The sequence below is a fragment of the Sorex araneus genome, chromosome 3, assembly GCF_027595985.1.
Source record: "Sorex araneus isolate mSorAra2 chromosome 3, mSorAra2.pri, whole genome shotgun sequence".
Taxonomy (NCBI): domain Eukaryota; kingdom Metazoa; phylum Chordata; class Mammalia; order Eulipotyphla; family Soricidae; genus Sorex; species Sorex araneus.
In genome coordinates, this window is record NC_073304.1 from 98,885,485 (window position 1) to 98,911,431 (window position 25,947).

General features: G+C 62.9%; 1 protein-coding gene across 1 annotated transcript; it reads right to left on the reverse strand.

Moving 5' to 3' along the window:
• Window positions 1-1,584: 1,584 nt before the first annotated feature.
• On the reverse strand, window positions 1,585-17,932 carry CSK (C-terminal Src kinase). The gene is made up of 13 exons (XM_004611740.2): window positions 17,419-17,932; window positions 5,959-6,038; window positions 5,635-5,748; window positions 5,437-5,549; window positions 4,991-5,210; window positions 4,168-4,261; window positions 3,807-3,872; window positions 3,621-3,720; window positions 3,438-3,528; window positions 2,907-2,980; window positions 2,624-2,819; window positions 2,453-2,539; window positions 1,585-2,339 (listed from the first exon to the last, which is right to left on the reverse strand). The coding sequence occupies exons 2-13, from the start codon at window positions 5,971-5,973 to the stop codon at window positions 2,157-2,159; spliced, it is 1,353 nt and encodes a 450-aa protein (XP_004611797.1). The 5' UTR covers window positions 5,974-6,038; window positions 17,419-17,932; the 3' UTR covers window positions 1,585-2,156.
• Between the last annotated feature and the right edge of the window lie 8,015 nt (window positions 17,933-25,947).

Sequence of the window (25,947 nt, forward strand, 5' to 3'; positions counted from 1 at the left end):
CAGGCTGCATTTCCCGTTCGTGGGCTTCCCTTGCTGGGCCCTTCTCCGGGCCCTCTTCATCTGGGGCCCAGCCCCAACACCTCAGGTTTGCCATGGACCAGGAACTACTGCCAACCCTCGTTGTCCTTTTTTTTTTTTTTTTTAAGGGAGGTGAGTCTCTCCTAGTTGTGTTCAGGGGCTACTCCCGCCTCTGTGCTCAGGAGTCATTCTTGGAGGTGCTCAGGGAAACGTGCGTTCTGGGGTTGGCCGCGTGTAAGGCAAGCACCATGCCCCTGTACTCTCTTCAGTCCCCTTAAACATTCATCCTTTAGGGCTGGAGACAGGACAGCAGGCGCTGGCCTTGCAGCAGCTGACTCAGATTCGCTCCCAGCACCCACATGGCCCCTCGTGCCCCCCCCTACTCCCGGTCCCATCTCCTCGCCGGGGACTGTTCTCCATCTGGCTTGGGCGCCTGCAGCAGCACCTCCCTCCAGTTTCCACCTCTCTTCTGAGATGCAGTAGCCACATCCACACCCTGTCCCAGCCCTGTCCCTCCTGCTCATCCTTCCAATCTCAGTTCATAGGCTGCCTCCTCCGGGAAGCGGTTCGTGATCTATATAGCCCAGATACATGCCTTCCTTGCATTTGTCAAGTTTGTCATGGTGTGTGGAACTGTCTTCCCAACTGTTAGCTCCAAGGGGTTTGCCTCCCTTTTGGAACCCCAGACCTGATACTTTCAAATACCCATGGTCTGGTTTCAGAGGGCGGAGCCTGATGTGTGCAGAGCAGGGACTGGGGGAGGCAGGAGGCTGCTGCGTGGGCAGGTGGGGAGATGGTGGCTGCACCCCAGGGACACATGGCACGCTGCAGTCAGCTCCCTGGACGGGCTGCGTGCTTGCCTTGCACATGACCAGCCCGGGTTCGATCCCCCACAATCCATAAGGTCCCCGGAGCCCCAGCAGGAGTGATCCCCAAGTTCCGAGCCAGTAATAACTCGCTGGTGGTGGCCGCCAAACCAAACCAAAACAACTCCCTGACCCTCAGTCCTGCTGGCGGGCTGTCGGGGACCCCTAGCTGCCTGCCTCTGAAGAGTGGAGTGTCCCCTGCAGGGGGTCCCCGCTGCCCAGGGTCCCAGGGAATCTGCCTGAGGGGATTCCCCTCCCCTGGCGGTCTCACTGCATCCACAGACCCTGGGGGTGACGGCTGAGCTCTGGACATCATGAGCAGTGACTGTGGCTGGTGCGCGGGCCTCCTGCCACCCTCTGGGGCCCGCAGACCCAGATCCCTCCCGCCAGGGACCCCAACTCCACCCCTCTTGGTACTCACAGCCTGACCACCGGGTCAGAGACGCTGGTCCCACAGCTGGGGGTGGCCGGAGCCAGCTGGGGCCCCATGGGAGGGGGCCTGGAGGGGTGGGCTGGGGCACGCTCCCCCACGCCCCCAAAGACACAGGACACGTGCTCATGAAGCCGACACAAAGCGGCAGCCATACACCTCCCCCCCACCGTGCTCCCCACCCGCCGTCACAAGGGCAAGCAGAGCCCGGCGGACAGAGACAGGGGCGGACAGACGGCAGGCCGGGCAGGCAGGCCAGGCGGGCAGCGGTGTCCTCAGGGGGCGGTTTATTACGATCCTTCTCACAGGGAGACGGGGTGGGCGGGCAGCACACAGACTCCAAGCCCCTGACAGATGCCTGCCTCGGGCGCATGCAAACAGTGCAACACGGTCAAGCGCAAACACGGGGCGACCGAGGCGACGCGGGAGACGGGACACGGACAGGGCAGCGAGGGGTGGGGGCGGGGCTCGCCGGCCCAGGCGGGCAGGTCGGGAAAAATAAGATTCGTACTTCTTGTAAAATGCCCCATGAGTTGGGAACTTTTTCTTTCTCCTTATCTTGAAAAATAATAAAAAATAAACACACGGGGGTGGGGGAGGGGGGAATCTCAAAAAAGGGGAAAAGGACAAAATCCTAAGAAGGCGAGAGATGGGGGGCCCAGGGTGGCCGGCCCCCACCCCAGCTCCTCAACCCTCCGGCAGGTCCATGGGCGAAGCCGGGCCTGGTTGAGGTCCCCGGGGCCGCCGGGCTCAGTCCGGGTCCGACCCCGCGAGTGGGGCACCAGGTCCACTCTGCAGTCCGTGGGGTCCGGCCCTGCCCGGCCGCTGGGGAAGGCGCCGCGTCACAGGTGCAGCTCGTGCGTCTTGATGTGCTGCAGCTGCTCGCGCAGCTGCAGGAAGGACGGCCGTGCGGCGGGGTCCAGGTGCCAGCACTTCTTCATGACCTCGTAGACGGCGGTCGCGCAGCCGTCGGGGGCGTCCATCTTGTAGCCCTTCTCCACCCGAGGGACGACGTCCTTCAGGGGCTGCGAGGGGCAGGGGCGTGGTCAGCGGGCACCAGGTGGGCCGGAGAGGCGGCCCAGCTCCGCCCGGGGTCCCACCCCGACCCCCTGCCCAGGCTGCCCCCGCCCGCACTCACAATTCTTGGGTAAGGCACTCGCCCGAAGGAGTAAATTTCCCAGAGGAGGATCCCGAAACTCCACACATCGGACTTGGTGGAGAATCTCTGTGGGGTGGAGGTAGAGGTCGGCTTGGGGCCTGGGGGCTGAGGCCCGACCCCTGGCCGCACGGGGAGGGGGCCGACACCAACCTTCTCTCGCAGGGCCTCCGGGGCTGTCCACTTGACGGGCAGCTTGCCCGTGTCCTGGGTGCTGGAGGCCTCCTTGGTGAGGCCGAAGTCGCTGACCTTGGCCACGTTGTCCTCGGACACCAGCACGTTGCGGGCCGCCAGGTCCCGGTGCACGAAGTTATTGCTCTCCAGGTACTCCATGGCCTCGCACACGTCCCTGAGGGGCACGCGCCAGCAGGACCCTCAGACCTGGCTCCTTGGGGCACCCCACCCCCACCCTGCTCCAGGGGCGCCCTTCACTCACAGCGAGAACTTGAGGAGACAGTCTCCGCCCAGCACCGACCGTCCCCGAGACCGCAGATAGTCCACCAGACTCCCCTGGGCAGGACAGACAGACCCCCACCCCCGGCCCCACAGGTCAGACCTGGCTTCCAGCCTGGGGACCCCCACGCCCACTCAGAGCAGCATGAGGAGAGGACATTTCATTTCTGTCGAGTCTCGGGGGCCACATCTGTGCTCAGGAATCACTCCCGGCAGTGCCCAGGGGACCGCATGGGGTGCCAGGATTGAACCCGGGTCGGCTTCGTGCAAGGTAAGCGCCCCGCCTGCTGTCTTATCGCTGCAGCCCTGCGTGAGTCCTGGGGCTCACGGACTGACCACTGTGTGTGTGAACCCCTCATTCACACAAGCCTCATGAGCCCATGTCCCAGAGTAGGGAGCAGAGACCGGGCGGGGTGTGTGCCTGGTCTGAGGCCAGAGGGCAAGGAGGAACAGTCGGGACAGAGGTTCCCTGGGCAGGGGGGATGGGGCCCCGAGGGCCGGCGGGCCCGCACACCTTGGCCATGTACTCGGTCACGATGTAGAGCCCGCTCTTCTCCTCCACAATCACGCCCAGGAGCTGCACCAGGTTGCTGTGCCGGAGTTGCCTGGAGCGAGGGGTCGGGGGTCACGGCCCGCAGAGCCTTCACTCTCCCCCTCCTCCTCTGGGGCCCCACTCCCCTTCCCCGTCCCAGCTCACGTCATGACTGAGGCTTCAGCCAGGAAAGCCTGGGCGGTGGCGTCATTCTTGATGCACTTGACGGCGACCTTGTTCCCCCGGTGATCTCCCAGCATCACGTCTGGCGGAGGGCGAGAGGGTGAGTGGTGGCCTGGTGCCCAGGCCAGGTGAGTGGTGGCCTGCCCAGGGCACCCCCGTCCCGCTCACCTCCGAACTCCCCCTTCCCAATGGTCTGCAGCAGCTTCAGGTCCTTCATGTTGAGCGCCCAGCCACCTGCAGGGAGGGAGCAGGCCGGGCTGAGCTGGGGCAGACAGGGCTGGGTGCAGCACCTGTGGGTGATTCTGTTCTGAGGGGGGCCCCACCCTGGGTGCTCAGGGGCTACTCCTGGCGCTGCTCAGGGAAGTGCAGGGGAGAGTGGGGGTGGGGGGTGGGGAGGTGGGACACATGCAAGGCAAGCACCTCATCCCCTGTGCTCTCTCTGGGCCCCAGATCTTTGGAGCCGTGGGTGGGGGTAGTGCCAGCTAGGTGGGATAGGCAAACGGGTAGCTGGGGAAGGGGTGGCACTCACTGCGGAAGAACTCGTCCTGGGCTGCCACCGTGCCCTCCATGACCTTTGGCTTGATGAGGCGAGTGCAGAGTCCATCTGCGTCTGAGGTGTAGTGCTGGGGAGGGGGCCAGGCACTCAGAGCCAGTCCCAGGGCAACACAAGCAGGGAACATGCACTGCCCACGTCTGACCACGAGAGGGCAGCAGAGGCTGGTCCCACGGGGGAGGAGGGGGAGGAGGAGGACTCCCCACTTCCGGCAGGGCAGTAGCTGTGTATGTGTGTGTGGGGGTGGGGGGAGCCCCCACTGACAGCTGCCCCATGCCCTGTGCCCTTTCAGTATGCAGGTGCAGAGCAGAGGCCAGGCTGCTGTTACCACTCTGAGCCTCCCAACACCCGGGGCAGAGAGGGCCAGCCCCAGCTCAGCCGGGACACCAGCTTCTTGCCCAGGGACCCCCACGGCCAGGACAAACGGGAGAGAGTGACAGCACCTGGGAGGCCAGGTGCGGCCTGGGCAGGGCTGGTCAGGCCCTATGGGCACACCCAGCCCCGGCAGGAGCCTGTGGGGACTCTGCCCCGTGCCAGCAGCTCACGAGGAAATGCTAACAGACACCTTTTGGCCATGTCTCTCTGCTCTGCGGGCAGGCGGAAGGGAATTCTGAGCAGGGCAGCGAAGAGCCTGGTCTGGCACCTCTGATTTATAGCTGTGAGGGCCTCAGGCGGTCCCACCTCAGAGCCCTCATTTCCTGGCCTATAAAATGGGCCGGCAGCAGCCTCCGTGGGCGGCCCTCAGGGCCAGAGATCAGCCCTTCGGTGTGGGGGCGGGGGAGGGGTGTCCCCCTCTCACCTCGACCAGCTGCATGAGGTTCTCGAAGTACACCTCCTCGTCGATGCTCAGCTTGTTGGTGTGGTACATGATGCGGTAGTGCTCCACCTTGCCCTCACAGCTCACGCACAGCGTGTAGTCGCCAGGGTAGTTGGTGCTCTCCCGCACCAGGAACAGCCCCGTCTCGGGCGGGCACAGCAGCCGCTCTGCCTGCTCACGCGTGATCTTGCCATGGAACCAGCTGGGGGACGGCGAGGCCCGGGTCATGGTGGCTGACGGCGCTGGCCCGTGACCCGCCAGCCTCCTTGCCGAAGGGCTTGGTCCACCGGTTCAGACACCGACTCAGTAGCCACATCCCCTCCTTCAATGCTCCCGGCCCCTCTGCTTCTGAGACCCCGGTACTGACCCCCCACGGCCCCTCACGGAAACCCCTCTGCCCACCCTGGCCACCGCTCCCGGGTACTCACGGCATGAGGCTGAGCTTGGTGCCCGCCTTCACCCCCTCCCGCTTCTGCACGTAGTTGGCAGGAATGATGCCCTCACGCCCCACCTTGTTCTTGGCTTTGTACCAGTTGGGGTCCTGCGGAAAGGGCAGTCCAGACAGGTTCTCAGGCCCACCCAGGGGGAGCCCTCGTCGTGGGAGGATGGGAGGGGGTCCCGGTTACCTTGGTGACGGCCACAATAGTGAGCACGTCCCCTTTGCAGAAGGGCAGGTCCTGCTCGGCCGTGCCGTGGAAGTTGTACTTGGCGATGCACTCTGTACCGGACGGCCAGGTGGCCTGCAGGGGAGGCAAGAAGGCGAGCTGGCTGGACTCCCGCCCCCCGCCCGCACACCCCCGCCTGACGGGCGCCCAGGAGCTTGGACACAGTCCTCTCCCCGGGGGAGACGGCCCCTCTCGAGGGCCTGAATCAACAGTGCAGCCCAGAATTGGGCTCCGCTGCCAGCTCACCCCGGGGTCCCCTTTACTCCCCCGCTCGGCCCCGGTTACCTGTATCGTCGACATCCTCTCAGAAGGGCTGTTTTCCCCGTGTCACAAGAAGGCCGGCCTGTAACTCGGTACCATGAGAGCTGTGGGGACAAAGGGCTCAGGAGGGGTGCCGGGGGGGTCACCCCGAGGTGACACTCCTTTCCCAGGCCAGTGAGCAGCTGCCACAGGTGTCCAGCAGGGCTGGAGTGGGGCACTCGCCCCCCAGCAGAGGGGAGCGGGGTGTGCAGCGCCGGGGCACGCGCCCCCCATGCAGGACAGAGGCCTGGAGGTGCCGCGGGACTTGGGGACGGCCCTGTGCAGCTCCTTCATCTATAAAAACCCATCAACCCTGGCTCGGGCCAAGTCTCCGAGCCCCGTGTGCAGCCGCCCGCAGCCCAGGAACCCCACTGCTGGGCACCCCCGCACCCCCTGCGATGAGCCCCGGGTTCAGAAGTGCAGGGCAGGACGGTCACATCACAGAACACTGGCCGGTGGGGACGGCAGGGGCCTAGCCACACCAGGACATGCCTCAGCCAGACGGGCCCCAAGTCGGACCCACGAGCAGGCGCCAGTGCCGGATCTGGAGAAGGGCTGAGTGCAGCCACAGCCAGGGACTGGTGGTACAGCTGGAGGGGACGCGTCCCCACACAGGGATGTAGGAGCAGCCGTCACAGGGGGTCCTTGCACAAGCTCCCTCTGCTTTCAGGATGGGGAGCTGGGCTCCTGTCTCCTTGCTGCTTGCCTCGGCTTACTCCCGGCTCTGCTCAGGGATCACTCCCGGCAGGGCTGGGGCACCATATGGGATGCCGGGGATCGAACCCAGGTCTGCCGATGCCAAGTCCAAGGACTTCTCCCTTGACCGGCACCTCGGCCCTCCCTGGTCAGCGAGTGCCCTGGGGCGTGCAGTGAGCCAAGACGGCAGAGTGCAGGGGGGCTTCCTGGAGAAAGGGGCACTAGAGGGGAATCTGTGGCAGACACAGGGCAAACAGGCTGGCTCTCTGGGTTGCTTCCAGAGTCCGCCCCTCAGCTCCTGTCTAGTGGGGGGAGACGGTTTTCAGCACATCTGCCTGGCATAAGCCTGCACGGTGCCAGGAGCTTCCAGTGCCAGGGGGAAGAGGGAGCGGCCGTGTCTGGGCCTTACTCTGAAGTCGGGCCCTCAAGTTCTTGGCTCTGGGTTCATAGGCTTTGCTTGTGCAGGAAGCTGGGACCCCCAGCACCACAGGCCCCCCTGAGCACCACCAGTAGCACTCTGGAGCACTGTGCCTGAGCACCACCAGGTGTGGCCCCCAAACAACAAACGTCTCTTAGAGAAGGTCAGGCGCACCTGGCTGTCAGGCATGTGACGGGGCCGAGGGAGTCGAGCCTTGCAAGCTGCCCCCACTCTGCACATGGGGAGACAGCTGCTGAGTCAGCAGTCCCGGCAGAGCTCGGAGAGCAACACGACGACGATGCACCTGCTCGCCCGCCCCACCCCCCTGCAGCCAGCCCCCAACTCCTGTGTCTGGAGAGGAGCCTGGCCCTCCCCCACCCTCTATTCACACCACAAGACCGCCCACAAAAGGGGCTGGCCCGGGGCGTGCGTGGTGGGCAGCCCATTTCACAGACACTGGAGTTGGGACTCCTGCCAGAGCTCGCCTGGAGGTGTGGGGTCTGGAGGGGGGCAGCCCGGGGTCTGAGCTGGGGAGGGGGCACTGGGTGGGCTGTGCCCCAACCTTCTGAGCGGGGCTCCCGTGCCCCAGGCCTCCTCCTTCCTCCCCGCAGGAGGGCGCGGGGGCTGGGTCCCCTTAGTCACCCTCTGGGCTGTCAGTCTGTCAGTTTGCAAACACTCCTTGCAGGCCTGCAGCTGCCGCGGCCTCCCCCGGCGACTTGATGATAATAATAAAAATAATAACAGGCCCTGTTTTCTGAGCACGTACTGTGTGCCAGGCCCGATCCCCGGCTCGTCACCGCCTCTGGCAACTCCGAGGGAGGCTACGATCACCCCCATTTTACAGATGGAGGCTGAGAGAGACCAGGGGGCAGAGGGGACGCTTCAGTGGGCATCCTGCACGGGTCGGGGTCACGCCCAGGCCCGGGCCCCTGCCCTGTGCCAGTGCTGAGCTCGGGTGCCCCCGGGGCTGTGAGGGCAAGGCCAGGCCTGAGTCAGGGCGGGGGTGGACGAGCCCCAGCTTGGGGAAGGGCGACCCTGGCTGCCGCCCCCAGACCGCCTGACCACCCCGTCCCACGGGGCACCACCTCAAGGCCGGGCCAGGACGCTGCCCAGGACTCATGTGCAAGGTCACCCAGCCGCTGGGTCCTCTCCCGATGCCCCCAGAGGACACCCTGCGCCAGGCCTGGGGTGCAGAGTCCTGCAGTGTGGCCAGGCTGGCAGCAGGGCTGCCCAGTGGTGAGCTGGTGATGTGGATCTGGCCCTGGGAAAGCCCCGGCCCCTCCTGGGAGCTTCGGGCCCTCTGGCCCCTGAGCGCCCCCTCCTTGGCACTCCCCGCCCCCCGCCCCATCCCAGAAGCCTGCATGCTGCCCGCCAGGGGCAGCTGAGAGCCACCTCAGGACACCCCCAAACCGCGGGGCTGGACAGGCAGTGCACATGCAGACCCTGCGTCCCCTGGGGCAGACCCCTGGAAGGAAGGCGCACGGCCCTGCAGTCGGGGGCCAGGAGCTCTAACTGGAACATTCCCAGGATGGGCTCAGTAAAAAGGACCAACCACATGGAGCAGAAGTTGCTGGGGGACAGGACGGTAATGGGACCCCAAGTATCAAACCGATAGGAACAAAAGCACCTGCCAGGAGGGAGACCTGTCCCGTCAGGCGGGGAGGCACCTGAGCCCCACTGGGGTGCAGGGAGCAAGGCAGAGTCCTCGGCGGGGGGCTAGGGTGTTCCAGGGCATCGAGAAGATGCTCCTGAGGCCGGAGAGCTGTGATGGGTAGGACCCTTGCCCTGCATGCTGCTTCTGCCCCCAGCAACTCCTGAGGTTCCCTGAGCACAGAATCAGGAAGAAGTAAGCCCTGAGCACTGCCAGGTGTGGCCCCAAAGCAAACAAAGAATGTCCATGGACAGGACCTCAACAAATGGCCTGGACTCTTCCTGTGTGTGTGTGTGTGTGTGTGGGAAATGCTAGGAATCAAACCCTGGTCCATCATGTCTGAGCCCAGAGCCTGCCCCACTGGTGTTCTCTCCCTTGGTCTGGCCTGGCCTGGCCTGGTGGCTGTGATCCAGGTCATCCAGGACGTGTAACAGACATGGCCAGGGACAGCTCCAGATTAAACAGGGTAGTAAAAAACTAGGATACAACAACAAAATGCTAATTAGGCGAGGCGGAGGCTGTGGGCACAAACCTCGCTGCGGTAACTCTTTCACAATGAGCCTGTATATTAAATTAGCACATCAGACCCCTTAAACATACACGGTGTTACAGGTCAATTAGACCTCAATAAAGCTGGGGGCGGAGGAAAGGCAAGATGATGCTGCCACACGGGCTGAGACCAGGCTCAGACGCCGTATCCCGGGGAAGGCGCTGTAGGAAGCGCGGGAGGTAATTAGGGAAACGGAGCTTCTAGGAAACAGATGGAATTGGTGTTCGCCTTCCCTTCCTTGATCTTGTTTTTGGGGCCACACCCAGCAGTGCCGTGGATGCTGCTCTCTGTGTTGGGGGCTGTTCCTGGCAATGCTAGGCCCAGGGGCTCAGGCCTAGGCCTCCTGCGTGGGGAGCACGCGCTCAGCCTGCCCAGCTCTCTCTCCGGCCAACTGCTAATCTTCTTAAGTGTGACCGAGGCATTGATTATGTGAGAGACCCTCACTCAGAGTAGCAGGGGTGAAGGATGGGGACAGAATCACACAGGGCTGAGAGATGGCACGGTGGGTGGGGCGCTTGCCTTGCAGGGCTGAGTTCATTCTTCATTCCTTCCTTTCATTTTTTGGGGGGCCACACCCAGGGCTAATTCCTTGCTCAGCACTCTGGGACCACTCCTGGCAGGAACCACATGGGCCAAGGACTGCATCCAGGTCAGGAACGTGCAAGGCAAGTGCCCTTACCTGCTGTATTATCTCTCCAGCCCCGTATTATTGTCATTGCAGGAAGCCACACCTGGTGGTGCGCAGGGCTTACCCCCGGCTCCGCACTCAGGAATCACTCTTGGCGCCAGGCGGTGCCAGGGACTGAACCCAGGTTGGCTGTGTGGAAGGCAAGCACCGTACCTGCCGTGTTCTCTCTGGTCCCCCAGCCCAGGTCCTATCCCGGGTCTGAGCCCTGGCACCATATGGTCCCCCGAGTTCTACCAGGAGTGATCCCTGAGCACAGAGCAAGGAGTATGCCCTGAGCACAGAGCAAGGAGTATGCCCTGAGCACTGCTGGATGTGGCCCCAAAACAATGAACCAAAAAAATACTCCATACACACCAACATCCAGGTAGACAGGGAGGAGGAGCCTCGGAGGTGCCACGATGGGCACAGCTGTTAAGCAGCGGTGGATCTGGGCGAAGGGTACATGGAGCCTTCTCTTACTCCAGCCATTTGATCGGCTTGAAATACAGAAGATAAAAGGCAGTGGGGGGGAAAAAGCAAGGCTCAGGACACCCTTCGTGTCCATTACAAGGGACTGAGGAAGTGAACGGCCGTGACCATCTACTGTTACGGACTGTGCTTTTCAAGGGAAGGCTCTTGGCGTCCCGGGCTCAGCTCTGCTCAGGCTCATGGTTCCACGTGAAAGCGAAACCCGAGAGCGGACGGGCTCGGGGAGGGGAAGTGGGGACCGAGTATCAAGTTCAAGGGAAACTTGCTTTTCGCTGCATATTTGTCATTTTGCCCTTCCTTTCTTTTACTATTTTGATAGAAATGACACCCTGCAGGGCAGGGGCGGAAGGCCAGGGCCACTCCTGGGGGCGCTCAGCGCAGGCTGCTTGCTGATCCAGTGTCAGCACCCCTGGAGGTGCTGGGGGCCCCCGGGGTGCTCTGAGGGCCAGGCAGGCGGCACCGGGGATCACACTCAGGGGCTCGCCATTTGGTCTGAAACTTTCTCCCACCTCTGGGAAAGACCCACTCCCGCCCTCCCTGGTTCCCCTACATACATATAAGATGGTAAATGTCACTTTGGGGAAGCCGCCTCCGCTGGGAGCCTCTCTTGGTGGCCCAGCCGCGTCTCCGGCAGCCGGCCCGGGAGCCGTGCGGGGGAGAGCTGGGGTGCTGGGCACCCGGTCACGGGGAGAATGAATGAACAAAGGCGAGGTCAGCCTGCCACACCGCACGGAGGGCCCCGAACCGGCACTATATTTAACCCCGCAGGCAGCAGCTGTGCCCCCACCCCGGGGCCGGCAGGCAGGGGCTCAGGAGCGCCGAAGCTTCTACTCTCTGCTCACTTCCTGCCCCAAACTCTGCTCCCGGCAGCCCTCGCGCCGGGGTCCCGGGAACAGGCTGGGCATTGTGCCCGGGCGCTGAGGTCAGAGGCCACGGCCTCGGGCGGGCTTTTCCTGGGAGACCAGGCTGGCGAGTGTGGGGGGTGAGGGAGGAGCAGGGGCCAGCCATGCCGGGCTGCCGTCGCCCTGCCCAGGACAGCAGCGGACCCCGCCAGCAAGCACGTGCTGGGGGCCCGGGGAGGCCGAGGGGCTCCTGCCCTGCCCCCTCACCAAAACTTGGCTGCTCAGTGGGGCGTGGGAGCCTTCAGAAACTGTTTACACCCAGCTAAAAATACACGCCGAAAAGGGAAGTGCACGAGAGACCTGGGGAACTCGGGCCGCGGCCCCCTGAGACCAGCCTCGAACGGGCCCCGCAGGCGCTGCCGCGGCAGGTCCAGCTGCTTCCTTCATCCTCCGAGCCAGTCTCCCCAGCCTCCCTGGTGGGCAGCCCCTGGCGAACTGAGCAGGACAGTGGACGGGGGGACCCTGGAGGTCTGTGTCCAGGGAGCCCCACGAACTCTAATCCCTGGGCCTCCTACAAAAACCCCACCCTCTGCTGACTCCTGGGGGCCCACAGTGCCCCAGTGCCCGGGAATCAACAGGCAGGAGAGACGGGGATTCCCCTAGGAAGGAGGGAAGGGAGCTGGGGGGGCCATTTGAGGGTTTTGCCCCCCACCCCAGTAAGCAGGTGGGAGCCGCGACCAAGGGGAAGACCCCAAAATGTGGTCTGGAGTGAGCCAAGAGACGCAGCGGAGGCGCCAGGCGGAAATCCACTCCACGGAGCCTTTGACCCAGCCCGGAAGTTCCTGGCAGGTCCAGCAGCGGCTGAGGCAGCCACCAGGGCCTGCCCTCTGCCAGCCAGGCACCTGAGCGGGCGGGGCAGGGCGGGGCGGCCAGTAGCAGCTGGGCTGGCAGGTTCAGCAGCGAGAAAACCAGCCCCAGGTTCAGCAAAGGGCACTGGGAAGGCGCTGCCACACACCAGGCTGGCGAGGCAGGGGCAGGGGGTGAGGACAGGGTGGAAGGCGCTGTCCCAGCTGGGTTCTGGGTGGTGCTGCCCAGTCTCGGGGGGTGGGGGGAGGTGTTCCTGGGCCGGACTTGTAGGAGCCTAATTACAGCAGCTCCTTGGGTTGTGTGTGTGTGTGTGTGTGTGTGTGTGTGTGTGTGTGTTTCTTCTGGCCCGAGCAGCTCCCTGGGTTGTGTGTAAGCATGTGTGTCTCTGTGTGCGTGCAAGCAGGCACATGTGTGTCTGTGTGTGTCTCTGTGTGTGTGTGTAAGCGCACGTGTGTGTGTGTGTGTGTGTGTGTGTGTGTTCTTCTCCTGGCCCAGCCTCAGCGGGACCGGAAATCCCGCCTAGCGGTCTGGGAGTGGTGGGGGCAGGCGCTGGAGCAGGCGGGGCCCCGCCCCCAGGCACGGCTGCTGCCTCACTCCTGGCCCAGAAAGAGCTTCTAATTACCGCTCAGGAGCCTAATTAACCGCACACACTGGGCAGCGGGGAGCAGGGCCTCCCCGGGCAAGATCCCCCACCCAGGCGCAGGCCCCGGGTTTTGCATCTCCATTTGCCTACACCGACAAGCGGCTCCTGGGCACCTTCCCACAGGATCCAGCCCTGGTCCCTGACAGGTGCCGGTGTGCTGAGCTGTCGGGAACGCTGGTCCCCCCAACACACGGCTCACGAGGTCAGGCTGAACCCCCTCGCCCCGAGATCACACGGGCCTGCCCCTCACTTGGGGGAGCACAGGGTGTCCCCCTGCCTCCAGCTGCCCAGCCGCCCTGGTCACTTCAGCCTCTGCAGCCCGGCTGCGGGCGGGGGAGTGTGCAGGGGCCCTGAGGAGGGCGCCCGGCTCCCCGCAGCAGAGCAGGGGTGGGAGCACGCACCTGTCCAGACTTGATCCGGACAAAACAGACCGGGCCAGCCCTGGGACAGGCCAGTGCCCTGTGCGCTGGGACAACGGCTGGAAGGGGTGGAGGTCGGCCAGGCCTGACCTCCGGCTTGGGGGGCACAGGTCACACAGCCCAGAGGCCCCTGTGTCCTGGGGACACCCTTGCTTCCACCCTGCTGGGCTGTCAGGGTCCTCCCCTCCAGGAAGCCCTCCAGTGGCTCCAACCTACGCAGCCCCAGCCTCGGGGCTCCCGCCACCAGCCTTGCCAGGAAGTCGGAACCACAGTCTCCCCTCTCGGGCCCTTCTCGGAGGCCGGCTGCCTCCGCGGGCCAGCAGCGTGCTCTCAGGGCTCCTTTCTTGTTCTCCCCACATCTGTCTGTCTTCCCATGTGCGAAGGCTCGGCCCGGGTCAGGACAGGGTGCCAGGCTGGGCAGCCAAGAGTCAGCTGACACCCAGGTTGTCACCCACCCACAAGGCTTCCACCGGTGCGGGGGGGTGGTGGGGCGGACACGACACGCCGCCTCCTAGCTGCTTCCTTCAACTCCGGGCTCAGACCACGGAAGCGGGTGGGGGGCTTGTGGGGAAGCTGCGGTCACAGGCCCAGCCCCGTGAGGCGCACACAGCTCGCTCGTGCACCCTGCGAAGCTCCCGGGCTCAGCACCTCAAAACCAGGAAGAGAAACTGAGAGACAGAAAGGGCAAGCGGGGCTGAAGGGGGCCCCTGAGATGTCTGGGGGTTCCGCCGAGGGCGGCCCTCAGCTGCTGGACAGACCACCTCGCTCTCGCCAGCCTCGGTTTCCCCATGGGAGAAAAAGGCGATGGTGTTCCTGGTCCCAGCTTGCCTAGCAGGAAGCCCCCGGGCCCCCTCCGGCTGGAACAGCGGCTCTCTCCCCGCCGTGGCCCGGCTCTCCTGGACGCAGGGGAGTACCCGAGCCAGCCTCGCCCGCGGGCGGCTCCCCCAGCCGCGGGAGCACACCAGCTCTTCCTCCACCAGCTCTTTATTTTTAGGTCTGAATTTGACTTTAATCATTACTTAGCGGATTCTATTTCCAGCCCTCGGATGAAGGGGCCCTGCAGGAGAGGAGGGCGGGCGGGGGACAGTGCTCTGGGCCTCAGGGCCGGTCCCTAACCATGCGGGGGACCTGGGAAACGCCTGAGCCCCCCCACGCCCCCAAAGCCCAAAGTAGTGCTGTAGTACGGAGTCCCCGCCCTGTGACTTCACTGCCACCCAGGCCGTGGACGGGCAGAAGGGCGGCTGCAGCACCGCCATCCCCTGCAGGCGAAGGAGCAGCGTGCAGGGTCACATGCCCGCAGGATGGCGGGTCTGCGGACCACTGGGGAGGGCCCTGCCTATTTGGGTCATCTGGGGCCGCTGAGGGCTACGCTGAGACTGGGTCCCCCTGCAGGGCCGCCAGCAGGCAGAGCAGTGAGTGTGTCAGGACACACTCAGGCCGAACCTGGGGCTCCTGCCTGGGAGGAGCAGAGCCCAGGACCATGTTCCTAGGGACCCACACACCGGCCCGACTCCTCGCGGCGTGTCCCAACCTGGGAGGACGGAGCTGGCAGGTCGTGCCTGGTCCGGAACCTGTGTCCTCGCTCTAGTCTCGGTTCCCCGGGGGTGGCCAAGAGCCTCTGCCTCTCCGGGCAGGTGTGGCTCTCAGAAGCGCACCTCTGCCTCTGCTCTCCATCAAAGGGGCCCAGACCCACAAGCCGGCCAGCGGGCCATCCATCTCTAGTCACTCCCAGGCCAGCCGGGCCAGCCGGTCACCCAGCGCGCAGTGGGGACGCAGGCAGGGGCCTGGACCCTGGGGAAGAGGACGTGAACAGGGCTTCCAGGAGGAGCCCTAGCCCAGGGCGGGCTGGCCTGCAGCGGCTCCGTCAGCAATGCCAGCGGGCAGGGGCCTGCACCTGTGGGGTCAGCCCACACGCCCACTCCCCCAGCCTCCGAGGCAGAATGCCCCCCCGACCGCCGGCCACAAGTAGAGAGAAACTCCGGCTCCAAGGTGACCTGTCCCAGACGGGTCCCTCCACTCTGGCCTGATGGGCAGTGGTGGGTCTGGAGCCCACGCCCGGTGAGGTCTGGTGTCCTGCCCACTGCACCATCACCTCACCTGTAGACACAAGAGTGACAGATGGAAAATGACCCCCACACACACCGAGGGCGTGGTCACTGGGCAGAGCCCCAGAATATTCTGTAGCTCCTGGGGGCTACCTCGCACAGGCTCACCCACAGCTTCACATGATGCCACAGACACGTTAGGTGGAGAGCGGTGTCGGGACACACATAGCCTCAAGTGACAACAGCAGTGACAGGGGGAGGAAGGGCGCCCGGGGCACCAGAGCTCCCATCTGCCTGCACGAGGCGTGTTCTGTTTCCTTTCTCTCCCGCGGCACCAGCTCACTCCTCCCGAAGTTAGGGAAACTCGGACCTACAAGGGTCTCGGGGGCACTTATAAGCAGGGCCCCGGGGCCGGGGCAGGAAACTGATCTGGGCATGGCCTTTCGGCTCCAGGAAGCCACTGCTCAGACCCCCAGCCGCTCCCCCATCTCCTACCCAGACAAAACCCCTCTGTTCCGCGGCACCAAAGGTCAGTGCTCCCTGCTCCCTCCAAGGATGGGGCCCGGTTACACTGGACAGCGCGTCACACCAGGGCCCGGGCCCCGGCCCCGGCCAGGCCTGTTCCTGCACCAGCACTAGCCTTCAGCTGGGTGTGGCCCAGCGCCCACGGGCCGCGACCCACCTCTGGTCCTGCCTCACCCTGACCCTCAGTGTTGAGGGTGCGAGGATCTTTCCAAGGGGGCAGGGGGCGCTGGCCGGCGGGCCCGAACACACACTGGCCTGCGCCAGTCTGAAGCCGAGGGCCCCTCGGGCTGGAAGGAAAGTTGGGGCTGCATGGAGGCTCCCCCACCTCCCACCGGCAGGCAGGACAGAAAAGACCGAATGCCAATGGTCCCCACGGATGTGCCAGTGACCTAGAGGGGCTCTGCTGCCCTTCCAGCTTCCAGCTGCCTTCACCTCATTCTGGCTGCTGGGGACACGACAGATACTGGGACCCCTAGGCTGTGGGGCTTGGGACCAGGGTCCCGGGGTCCCAATCTCCAGGGCTCTCTGCCAAGGCTGTTAAGTTCTCCCATGGCAACAGGATTCTGGCCGTCCCCCTCCTGATCTTCATCACATTCTCAATGGGGCTGCTCCCCACTGATCTGGGGGCTCCCACGAGGGTCCCCCTGCCCAACACACCTGGCACAGCCCTGGGGGGGAGGATAGCTGTTTCAGGCCCGGGGGAAACCTCAGGGCTGGGCCCATGCAGCCTTGAGCCGGGACCCAGGCAGAGCAGGGGGCCGGAAGCCCGCCCCATCCTCTCGGGCCCTGCAGGGGAGCACGTGCTCCAAGGCCCCCCTCCTCTAGGCTGCTGGAGGGAGGGGTACCCGGGGGGTGAAGGTGCAGGTGGGTCCTCTCCACCCACAGCAGGCCAGTTCTGTGGCACTGAGGGCAAGAGTCTCACTCTGCCAGAGGCCGGGGATGACCACTTCCCTGTTCCAGCTCAGTTCAAGCCCATCTAAATGGGCAGCGGGAGGCCCTGGAGAAGCTCCCATCGGAGGCTGGACACACCCCTCACTGGCACCTGGCAGACAGTGGCCGGCAGAGCTGGGGGAGCGCACAGCACTAATGCCTGGTGTCACCTCCACCCAAGGCAGAGGCTCTAGCCAGCGTCCCCACCCACGGTTCAGAGGTGTCCTGGCTTGGGCCTTCTGGCCTGGGAGGCCGCAGTGACAAGCTCCAGGGAGTGGCCGGGCCCTGGGCTGCTGGCAGTGCTGGAGTGGGGGAAACCACCAGGGGCCCAAGGAGCCTGCAGGGGGTCCTACTGGGAGTGGCAAGCTGCCCATTCTCTAGGCACTGGCCACCGCGGCCCCCTGCTCCAGGCCCACACGGCCGGGTGGCAAAGTTGGGGGTCAGGTTGGAGTGGCGCGCGGTACTACACCCACCGCTCCCCCCACCCTGTGCGCTCGCTCCCAGCCCGGATGACAGGAACTCCCGGGAGAATCAGAACGGGGCGGGGGGCGGGGGGGACACACAAGGGGTCCCGGCTGTGGCGGTGGGGGGCGGACAGGACCCCCGCCCCCTCCAGGAGTGGCTGCGAGAGACGCGGGGCCGCGACCCGCCACCCGGGAGCACGCTGGGACCCCACCTCCCCCGGGGCCCGCCAGATACTCACCTCTCTCGTGGGCACTGCGGTCCGGGCCACCTCGCTGCGGGCAGCATCAGCGGCCTGCGGGACGGTCCGTGCGGCCGCGGGGCAGGGGCGGGGCGCAGGGGTCCCCGGGGACGGGGGTGGGCCCCGGAGGTCCCGGCGCGGGGCTGGGGCCGGCCGGGCCGGCGAGGGCAGCGGGAGGGGGCAGGGGGCGGGCGGGAGGCGCGGGGAGGAAACAATGTAGCCGGCGCGGCCGCCGCACAGTTCCGCTTCCCGGCGCCGCCAGCGAGGGTCGCGCGGGGCCCGGGGGGCTGCCCCGGGCGCGGGATCCGGGGGCGCCCGCGGGGGGAGCCCGCGCCGTCCGCCCCGCGCGCTCGGGCGGCCGCGGGCTGCGGGGACCGGCTGGCCGGGGGCTCGGCCCCGCCTGAGCGCTCCCCGGCGGGCTGCGCGGCAGCGGGAGGGCCGCGGCGCGGTCGGGGGCGGCGGCCGCGCTCGGCTGGCCCCGGGGCTCCGCCGGGAGGAAGCTCGCAGGCCCGGCGAGAGGAAGCGCGGCCCGGATCCTCCGCCCGCCGCAGCGCGCCTGCGCGACGGCGCCCGCCCGCCGGCGCCCCCTGCCGGCGCCCGCGCGCCCCGCAGGGGGGTGTGTCCGCGCCGCGCCCTGCCCCCGCCCCGCCGCTCCCCGCCCGCCCGCCCGGCCCGCCGAGCTGAGCGCGGGGCCCGCCGCCGCCGCGCGCACGGCCCGACCCCGCGGGAGTGAGCGTGCTGCCATCTCTCCGTGCCAGGAAGTGTCATTCATTTCCTGCCGCCGGCAGCGGGCTGCGCCAGCGGCGCCCCGCGACTGTCTCCGCGCTCCCCGGCGGACTGACGGCCCGGGCCCGCGCGACAGCCCCGCGCCGCGGGGACCCCGCCCCAGTGCCCCGCGTCCCATAGGGCTCCCGGAGTAATTTCTGAGCACAGAGCCAGGAGTAACCCCTGAGCATCGCTGGGTGTGCCCCCCCCCCAAAGGGAACTGACTCCCTAGCTAGACTCTCCCAAAAAAATGACTGGTAGTGGTGGGGTGGTGGGGTACCAGTCCCGCCAAAACAGAAAAGAGGGGGCAGGTTTAGAGCGCAGACTTCACAGCCCCGGGACCCCAAGTAGAAGGAATAGTATGACAAGGGCAGGGAGCTTAGTGGCTGTGGAACTGGAAATAGCTGCAGTGGGGGCAGACTGGGTCCCTCCTGGCCGCCGGGACGGGACAAAGCCATCCCAAGAACACTGTGGCACTTTCTTGGACTTTGTTTCTAGCATGGAAATAATAAGGAAGTTGTCGGCTGTGTGACTCTGGGAAAGTTACTTAACCTCTCTGCACTTCAGTTTCCGCACTTGGTAAAATGGAGAAAATAACTGCTTCGTAAGGTTTTCTGGCAGGGAAATGAGTTTATACTTTTAAGTGCTTAGTATGCAGTGGCAAGCCCCTGGTCAGTGGGGCCGCCTTGCTAATGAGGAGCGGAGATACAGTCTGCTCCGAGGTGTAGTAGTATTAATTCAGAGACTAGTGACCGTCTCGGCATGGGCGGCTTCTCACTGCAGGGCCTGAAGGGACAGTCAAGAGGGCCTGAGCAGGACTGCAGTGAGAATAAAGGCGCTAAGAGGCATCCATCCAGGGTTCAATCCTGGCAACATAGGGTCCCCTGGGTCCCCTGGGTGGGGGGGCCGAGTGCAGAGCCAGGAATAAACTCTTCCCAGCACCACCAGGTGTGGCCCAACCCCACCCCAGCCCTGAGGTCTGTGGACAGACATTTGGGGGTTTTTCTGGTGGGGAAGTGAGGCAGAACAGCAGAGTCTTGAAATGCAAAATAAAGGAGGAGGTCCAGGGGCAGGGGGGGTGGCCAAGAGCTCTCTGAAGGGGAAGCTGGGAGCAGGGGCTACAGATTGCAAGAGCCCCCAAAGGTCGAGAGTAGGGGCATCTCTGCAGACAGTCCCCCAGTTGGCCCTCTGTCCTAATGCATCCCTGGGCCAAGCTTCTCAATATGGGGCCGGAAGGGAGGGAAACAGAGTCGCGACGCGGCCCTCAGAGGAGGCATCGAGAAAGTCTCAGAGAGAACAGAAATGAAATGGGAAAAGGCATAGATTTCAGGGTTCGAGTCTCAAATGAAATCTCAGGGGAGGAGAGATAGAGATAGGGCATTTGCACTGCATGCGGGGGACCCTGGTTCGATCCCCACCATCCCATATGGTACCCCCAAGCATCTCCAGGAGTGATTCCTGAGCCCAGAGCCAGAAGTAAGCCTCAAGCACTGCCAGCCATGGCCCCCAAACAAAAACAAAGTGAAATCTCAGCTGGGTCACACTGGTTAGCTGTGTTACTTGGGCCTAGTTACTTAAGGTCTATGTTTCCTTTGTAATATCTGGCTTGGAACCCACATTCACGAGAGAGAGAGAGAGAGAGAGACGGCTGGTACAGATTTAGCAAGTTTGGGGGTAAGGGAGGCAAGGGCTCGCTCAGTTCTGCTGGTTTCCCTTTCTTTTCCCGTGGTCAAGATGAAATGATAAAGTGGGGCCCAAAGAAAGGGCACCTCTGAGCTGGAAGGAAGTGCTTCAGCGGCTCTGCTTCTTAAAAAAACCTGCAAGCTGACAGCTCGCCTCCCCGAAGCAGATATTGGGGGGAAGGGAACCGATTCTAGTGCTGCCATTCCAGTGTCAGTTTCACCAAGGCCCTTTTTCTCTAACCCCCAGACAGCTCCGACCTTTCCCCTGGGGTTGAGGTGGCCGCAGGTGTGACCTTTGGAGTCAAACAGCCTTGCCGTTTGAATCCCAGCTCCGCCTCTTCACAGAGGAGAGAAATCGATGTTTCAACTTCCTTGAACCCTGGCCACAGAAGATAAATCGACGAGCCACCTTCCCGTGGAGGAGCTGTTAGCTCCCCTCCTCGTCATTCATCCATCCATCCATCCGTTTCTTTACTCCCTTGATACGTCCATCCTAGCACCTCTGCAGCGCTGGGTGCACGGGACGTAAGATGATTTGTGGCTCCTGCTCCAAAGGGTCAGGCAGGGCGAGGTCAGCCAAGAGCCACACAGGAGAGAGAGTAACAGGAACCCAGGAGAGAGACCCAAAGGGCCCAGGTGACAAGAGCAAGGAGAAGCAGAGAGCAGGCATTAGGGGGCAGCAGCGATATTGGGGCCAGAGCCACAGGACAGCGGGGAGGGAGCTGACCTTGCACCTGCCTGACCCAGGTTTGATCCCCAGCATATGGTCCCTGAGCCTGCTAGGAGTGGCCTCTGGGCACAGAGGGATAAGCCCTGAGCATCCTCGGGAGTGGCCCCAAAACAGCACAAAGCAAAACAAAAGAGATTTTCCTCCTTCCCCAGGCTTCCTACTCTAGGATAGATATCCTAGCTTCCCTGCCCTCTCCTTCCCTTCCTTTTGTTTTTGTTTTTGAGCCACACCCAGGGGCCACATGGGAAGCCAGATCAAACCTGGGTCTGCCACAGGCCAGGCGAACCCTCCACCCGTCCTCCTACCCGCCAGGGATACACTATTATATACTATTATACACTATTCTATCCCTAATAGGGATACACTATTGTTCTGCCCCACCCGCTTCTCTTTTTCTTCTCAAATAAAGTTTCCACTCAATTCTATCACCCCCCACCCTCTGCTTCAGTCCCAACCTGAGACCTTAGACCATGAAGAAGTCGAATTGGCATTTGACAGGGAAAGCCCCCAAGGTTTCCCTGGGGTCCTGGGGTCCCACCTCCAGGGTCTGCTTCAAACCTGGAATCTCCAAAGCCTGGAGCCCCGGACAGTCTCAGCGGGCCTGGGGAGGGCTGCAGAGGCGGGCATCAGCTCTGATGGCAAGAGGCCTGGGTTTGCTTCCTGGCACCGCATGGCTGCCCAAGCGGCCAGAAGCAACCTTCTAAGCACTGGGCCAGGAGTGTCTTCCAGTGCCTAACACTGCTGAGGGGGCCCAAACCCACCCGAGTCTCAAAAAAAGAAAAATCTTCATTGGAAGAGAGAGGGTAGAGGGGGTAGGGCATTCGCCTCATTCGCCTGTTGCTGGCCCGGGTTCAATGCCTGGCACTTCACTTGGTTCCCATAAGTATTACCAGGAGTGATCCCTGAGCACTGCAGGGTATAGGCCCAAGACCTAAGAGAGAGAGAGAGAGAGAGAGAGAGAGAGAGAGAGAGAGCTGGGGGGGAAGAGGTGAGGAGAGGGGAAAGAACGGAAGGGAATTGGAGGGAAGGGGAGGGAGAGAAGGGGAGGGCAGGGGAGGGGAGGAAAGAAGGAAGGGAGGAAAAGGGGGAGGGGGAGGGGAGGGAATTGAAGGGGAGAGGAGGGGAGAAGAGGGAAGGGAAGGGAAGAGGAGGGGAAGGGAGAGAGGAGGGAGGGAGGGGAGAGAGGGAAGGGGTCCTACAGAGAAGGGACCTGAGGTTTTAGGAGTTGGGAGGAATTTGAAGAGGTTCCCTGTCCCAAACAGGCAGGCTCAAGCCCTGTCCCCAAAAGACAGAGAGAAAGGAAGAAAGCAAAGCCCAGGGCTCCCTCGGTTCAACGCTGACCTTGGCCACCCGGGCTGGCAAAACTGAACGGGTTCTGGGTACTCAGGAAGCCAGGGTGTAGCACCCTTTCCTAGACTGAAGGCGGCTCCCAGGGGCTCCCCCCTCCCTGATTTCTCCCCCTCTTCTTGCCCCCCTGCTTCTGCTCTCAGATGACAGTTTAGAGAAACTGGTGTGAAATGGTTTGAAACTCCGCAGGCCTGGGCGGTCCCCCGGGGCAGAAAACAGGAAGCCAAGATTAAAGGCAGATTTCCAGCAAAGTCCCCTTCTACTTCCTGCCAGCTTAGCAGGTGCCGCTGGGCCAGTGTGGGCGACTGTGAGCAGAGGTGGGTGGCAGCTGACCTGGGCCCCCCACCCCCAGCTGGGAGGAGCCTTCTGCAGAAAGAGGCGGTGGCAAGTGCCAGGTGGTCAGGCAGAGAGTCGCTGGGGTGGCACTGACAGGAAATGGCACCAGGGGGCACCTAAGTGGACCTTTGGCACAAGGACAAGAGGGCCAGGGCACGGGGTAAGGTGTCACACTGATCCAGGCCCTCCATGACTGGGGGGGAGCCAAGGGTGGAAACACGGAGGGGGCAAAGAGGAGAAGGAAGGCGGCGGTGCGGGGCATGGAGAGAGGACAGGAGTCAATTGGCCCAGTCCGTCCCCAGCCCCACGTGGTCCTTTGAGCACAGAGTGACCGTTGAGCACAGAGCCGGGAGTAGCCCTTACACCAAAAGAGGAAAGAAAAAGTAAACGAAATGGGGGTTTGCTGGGAGAGCAGGCCAGTGCTGGGGCTCAGAGCCCGGGGCAGGGTTTGGAAACGGAGCCAGAGCCACTGGGCTGGACCGAGGCCTCCATCCTGAGTCCGAGGAGCAGGCTCCTGTGGGCCCTTTGTCCGTCCACCTGCCTCATGCTAGGCCTTTGCAGCCCTCGGGGGCTTCTTTCGCTTCTTTTCTTTTCTTTTCTTTTTTCTTTTCTTTTCTTTTCTTTTCCTTTCTTTTCTTTTCTTTTCTCTGCTTTGCTTTGCTTTTATTTGCTTTTTGGGTCACACCCGCTGATGCACAGAGGTTACTCCTGGTTCTGCACTCAGGAATTACTCCTGGTGGTGCTCAGGGGACCATATGGGATGCTGGGAATCAAACCCGGGTCAGCCACGTGCAAGGCAAATGCCCTACCCGCTGTGCTATTTCTCCAGCCCCAGTTTTCTTTTCTTTTCTAGTTTTTGAGTCACACAGGGGTTCCTCCTGGTTCTGTGCTCAGGAATTACTCCTGGCGGTGCTCAGGGGATCATATGGGATGCCAGGGATCAAACCAAGGTGGGGTGCATGCAAGGCAAATGCCCTCCCTCTGTGGGGTTTCTGAGCCCTCACCCCCACCCGGGGGTTATTATGGCCAGTCTACTGGGGGGCATCACACCTTGAGCCCCTCCCCTCAGAGGCTGAGTCTCCCTCAACAAGGAGGTGTGGGCGAGATTGGCTTCTGACCTTAGCCAGCTCCTCCCACTTGGGCCTCCGGTAGGCCCTCGTGACCTCTGCCGGTGCTGACCTCTTGTGCACCAGTCCTGGGGGTGGAGGTGGGGCGCCGGCAGGTGGCAGCCACCTGCCTTGCGTCCCCCTGAGGCCGGACATGAGCGCTTACCGAGCAGCTAGTGTGCAGGGGACCTCATGCTGCTCACTGATGTATGAGCACCAAGCACTTATAGTACACAGGATTTTAATTATTTCTCGGTTTTGAAGCAGGTGGTGGGGTGTCTCGGGCCCAGCCATGCTCAGGGGTTACCCTGATCTGCTCAGAGCTCACTCAAGCCGTGCTTGGGGGCTAGCTGTGTGCAAGGCAACTAACTGCCCTGCACTATCTCTCTGGCCCACCTGTTTTTAATTTTTTTTTCTTTTTGGGTCACACCTGGTGACGCACAGAGGTCACCCTGGCTCTGCACTCAGGAATTACCCCTGGTGGTGCTCAGGGGACCATATGGGATGCTGGGAATTGAACCCAGGGCGGCCGCGTGCAAGGCAAACGCCCTACCCGCTGTGCTATCTCTCCAGCCCCGGCCCACCTGTTTTTCAAAAATAGGTGCCAGGGGTCAAACTCAGGGCCTTGCACGTGGTAGGCAGGTGTCTCGCCACTTGAGCCATATCCCTGGCCCCTGCACCAGAATTTTCTGTTATTCTTTATTTATTTTTCACCGCCACACCCAGCAGCTCTGGGGACGGGTCCGGGCATTGCCCACTGCAGTGTTCTGGGCACTGTGTTATATTAGAGATGAAGCCCGGGCTTTTGCCACTTGCACCAGGATTTTATTGGCCTTTGTGGGGAGGGGGCGCACACATTGCTGTGCTCAGGGCTCAGTCCTGGCTCTAGTGCTCAGGGATCACTCCGGGTGATGCTCCAGGATAAATGTGGTGCTGGGGACTAAACACTGTTCTGCCGTGTGCAAGGCAAGTGCTTTCCCTGCAGAACTATCTCTTGGCCAGTATTTTATTTTATTATTATTATTTTTTTACTTTTTGGGTCACACCCGGCGATGCACAGGGGTTACTCCTGGCTCTACACTCAGGAATCACCCCTGGCGGTGCTCAGGGGACCATATGAGATGCTGGGATTCGAACCTGGGTTGGCCGCGTGCAAGGCAAATGCCCTACCCGCTGTGCTATTCCTCCAGCCCCCTTGGCCAGTATTTTAAATATATCAGCTCCACTGGGGGGGGCTGGAGTGACAGCACATCGGGTAGAGTGTTTGCCTTGCACGCCGCCGACCTGGGTTTGATTCCCAGCATCCCATATGGTCCCCTGAGCACCACCAGGAGTAATTCCTGAGTGCAGAGCCAGGAGTAAACCCTGTGCATCGCTGGGTGTGGCCCAGAAAGAAAAAAAAATCAGCTTCAGGGCTGCCCTTTATAGCAGCAGTTTGGCCCTTGGGGATTTCCTCGGAGGTTGCCTTATTCTCCGGTGTTGGCAGTGGTGGTCTGGGTGGGGATGCTTTGGCGGTTTCGTACCTGCTGGTTTTAGTGGTGGTGGTGACTCAACTGAGAGGCTACTGGGAGCTGGAGGGCGCCATCCCGGTGGTCTGCATATGGGATCTCTCCCACCATACCGCAGGGGTTCACAGGCTGCTCCCAGACTTCAAAGGTCAGGAAGCGGTGGTCCCCTATGGCGGCCAGAGGCAGAGCCCAGTCCAGGGTGGGTCTTGGTCCCAGTCACTGAACCTGTCTTGGTGCCTCCCTGGGGCACAAGTTTCTCTCCCCGCAGGTCCTGTCTAGCGGGACCACAGAATGGAGGTGAAACGAGGTGAACACAGCCCCTGGAGGGATACACAGGGGATGAGGGTGTAAGAAGGAGCAGCCCCCTCCCTTGGACCAGCTCTGGCCTGGGGTTGAGGAGTGGCTGGAGGGGCCATGGGGAGGGGTCTGGGCCCAGCAGCAGGGTGAGAAAACCCACAGGCCTCCAGAACTGCCCAAACCCTGGTTCTCCTCTGAGGAGGGGTCTTGCTATTTGAAGGGCTGCTGGACTCACTGTGTCTTTGCTCTGAAAAAGGTCACGCCTTGGCCAGGGGCGTGGCCCATGGTCCAGGATAGGGAGCCTGCCAAATGGGAGTGAGGTTGGCAGGGCAGTCAGGACAGAGAAGGGACCACTATGACAATGACAGTTAGAAGTCACCAGTCTGGACAAGACCTGAGTGCTGAAAGGAGGTAAAGGGATATACATGAAAACCTTTCAGTACCTGTATTGCAAGCCAGTGCCTAAAAGGAGGGGGTGGGGAGGGAGAGGGAGGGAGACGCAGGCAGGCTGTGGACAGGTGGTGGCGGAGGGAAACTAGGATGTTTGTTGTGGGAAATGTGCAGTGGTGAAGGAATGGGTGTTGGAACATTGTTGGATGACTGAAACTCAACCACGAACAACTTTGTAACTGTCTGTCACGGTGATTCAATTAAATAACAATAATAGTTAAAAAAATCATGCCGGGTGGGGGGCAGAGATTGTACACAACACTTGCCTTGCACAAGGCTGTCTTGGGTTTGATCCTCAGCACCACCTG